At 37.5% G+C, this 2,830-nt stretch overlaps 1 protein-coding gene across 3 annotated transcripts in view; it reads right to left on the bottom strand.

The window, feature by feature from the left end:
* Nucleotides 1–2,830, bottom strand: part of ACSS2 (acyl-CoA synthetase short chain family member 2) — a 54,584-nt gene that overhangs the window by 37,635 nt on the left and 14,119 nt on the right. The window contains exon 1 of one of the 3 annotated variants that reach the window (XM_011378307.2): nucleotides 1,944–2,162. The exons of 1 other annotated variant lie outside the window; for it this stretch is intronic. In XM_011378307.2, the coding sequence (XP_011376609.1) occupies nucleotides 1,944–2,032 (89 nt within the window). In that variant the 5' untranslated portion in view covers nucleotides 2,033–2,162. Of the gene's footprint in view, nucleotides 1–1,943; nucleotides 2,163–2,830 lie in introns of those variants that run through there. One more of the 3 variants, XM_011378308.2, reaches the window with a different exon arrangement.

The following is a 2,830-nucleotide window of genomic DNA, read 5'->3' as shown; positions in this document are numbered from 1 at the left end:
TGGTTCCTGGAGCATTCTTTGGAAAACACTTATCTAATCTACTCCCCTCATTTTACAAATGGGGAAAGAGAGGCTCTCTGGAAGCTGTTCAGGTATGAAAGGTGGGAAACTAAAAAGAAGGGTATCAGGATTCTGGAGTAATCTCCAGTGAATGAACAACTCTGGCCTGTGTTTTCTCAGTCCTTCACCATGCACCTTAATTATTTCAAACTAGAGAAAAAAATTAGACACAGGCATCTCCTATATAGATCTTTAAAGGTTTTCTGATCCCTAAGGAACTGAAGAGGTGGGCCCAAGTGTCAGTTGGAGCTCAACATAAAGTCCCAGGGCAGGAGCTAAAGGAAGTCTAAACAGACATACAGACCATGAGTTTCAGTGGCATAGTGACTCCAAATTGGGCAATGGCAATGTGATAATAGACCCACTCACATTTATACAGCGCTTTCCAATAAATAAGTAAATGTTTCTACATTGTCTTATTTGGTTCTCATAATAATCTACGGAGAAAGACAAGGGTGGAATTATTATCTCTATTTTATGGAAGAGGAAACTGACTTTGAGAGTTGCCTGTCGTTACACAGCAGGTGAATGGCCGAATTAGAATGAGAACCTAAATTTCCTCCTCACCGGTTAGGGCTCTTCTCAACATATCACACAAACTAGGCAATTTTGACTGAGTACCAATTTAACTCTTCCATGAAACATCCATTCTGCTCCAATTGGCTCACTTAATAATAGAATCAATTCTCAGAGTGTTCATGGCGGTAGCAGAAGCAACAGCTCAATTACTGGAACTTCAAGGTCCTATTTGGGTTTAGTATATTAATACCTCCTATAGAACAATGTTGCCAAGAGCAGGAGGTCTTAGAAAATTCCTGCTGGGGAGGCAGCATGGCTTAGTTTTACAAGGAAGGAGTCAGACAGACTGGTTTTTAATCCTGTCTCTACTACTTACTCTGTGACCTTATTCATTGTGTAACCCTTCTGTGCTTCATTTTTTTAACCTGTAAAGTGGAGCTAAGAATACCTATTTTACAAAGCTATTGAGAGGCTAATATAAGGAATTGAGAGAGATAGTATAGTGTCATGGTCAAAGTGTAATCTCTGGAATTAAACTATCTGGGTTTGAATCTCAGCCCTGCTTTTTGCTAGATGTATGACTTTGGATAAGTCACTTAACTTCTTAGAATTTCAGTTTTCACTATGTAAAATGAGTAAAATAAATAGTGCATTCTTGGTTTTTGTGAGCATCAAATGAGATAATATTTGTTAAGCACTTGAGCGTAGTGTCTGGTATATAGCTCGATAAAAGGTAATGACAGAGACTCATGAATATGGACTATTAGTGGTTACCAGAGGGTAAGGGGTTGGGGAGGGGAGAGGTAGACGGGGTAAAGGGGGTCAAATATGTAGTGAACTAACTATGGGATGTGAACACACAGTGTAAATATATATACCTTACTGTTAAAGTGTACAGCTGAAACTTATTAGATTTTGTTAACCGTCACCATAAAAAAATTAATTAATTAAAAAAAAAAGGCAATGATGACAACAGTAGTGAAAAATAGTAGTGAAAAATTCAATACCAACTTTCCTCCCAAAGCAAGAATGAGAAAGAAAGCTATTCAGTCTGTTCTTTTCCATTTACCTTCTCTCTTTCCTCACCAACTACAAGCCAAGAACAATAGACAAGAAGTCAGGACAATTGGCTTTGAATCTCAATTCTGTTATATGCTATTTATGTGATTTTAGAGAAGTCATTTAACTTCCTTGAGGTATTTTTCTTCACCTGAGATATTAAGAATACTTTGCTTACTTTACCAAGTTGTTATAAGCATCAAATGAGTTCATGGGTTTTAAAGTACTTTGTGAACTATGAAACACTATAAAAATGTGAGGTGTGACTTTTTATCTATTGCAGACTATAAAATAAATATTGTTACCAGTAAAAAGCAATTTTATCGCCAAGCTTTTTCTCATGGACAATTCGATCCAGTACGTTGTAGCAGACGTTGGTAGTTGCTCCTTTCATCCACTCAATGAATATTTTCCCTTTAGTCACATCAAAGTTGTACTTGAGGAAAGGGCCAGGACATGGGGTCTTCCAGTAAAATTCCTTGGCAATGTCTCCCCAAAACTCTGCAACAGAAAGGGAAACCTGAACATCACTAAGCTTCTCAGGTATATTTAACCTCAGATGTCTTACCAGTCTATGCACAGGACCAAGTCACAACTTCCTTGCCCTATGTTATAGGGCCTACCACCTGGGTTCCTTTCTCTACCTGTCTAATCTTATCACTCACCACTCTCCTAACCCGCCTTCTTTCTAGTCTCATGAGCTGAATCTTGACTCAATTTTTTTTTTTTCTCTTCAAAACCCACCATTCCTTTTCACCATCTATTCAAATCACAGCCACCCAGGGCCTATTACAATGCCTAGCATATTGGAGGCAATTTTTAAATGAATTAATTAGTGAAAGGAAGAAATCTTTTACCCACAGAGCCTTCTATAACTGCCTTTCTCTTAATTTGTTCATTCATTATCAGCAATTATTTAGTGACCAGGTCTTTCTCCTACTACTACTTGCCCAAGTGTTACCTGCTATATGTTGCTTTAAACTCTTTGTATTATTTCATTTAGTCCTTACCACAATCCTAGGAGGTAGTCCTTATTTTCATTTACATTTTATTGATTTGAAAATCAAGGCTCAGAGAGGTTAAATAACTTGCTCAAGGTTATACAATTACCAAGCCAAGACTTGAACTTCCCTGAGGAAGATATTTTTGCTAAAATCGGAAAGATGAATAGAAATTTTTCTTCACTTGCCCG

The sequence above is a fragment of the Pteropus vampyrus genome, unplaced genomic scaffold, assembly GCF_000151845.1.
Source record: "Pteropus vampyrus isolate Shadow unplaced genomic scaffold, Pvam_2.0 Scaffold336, whole genome shotgun sequence".
In the NCBI taxonomy this organism is placed as follows: Eukaryota; Metazoa; Chordata; class Mammalia; order Chiroptera; family Pteropodidae; genus Pteropus; species Pteropus vampyrus.
This window is presented reverse-complemented; position numbering and strand designations above follow the sequence as displayed.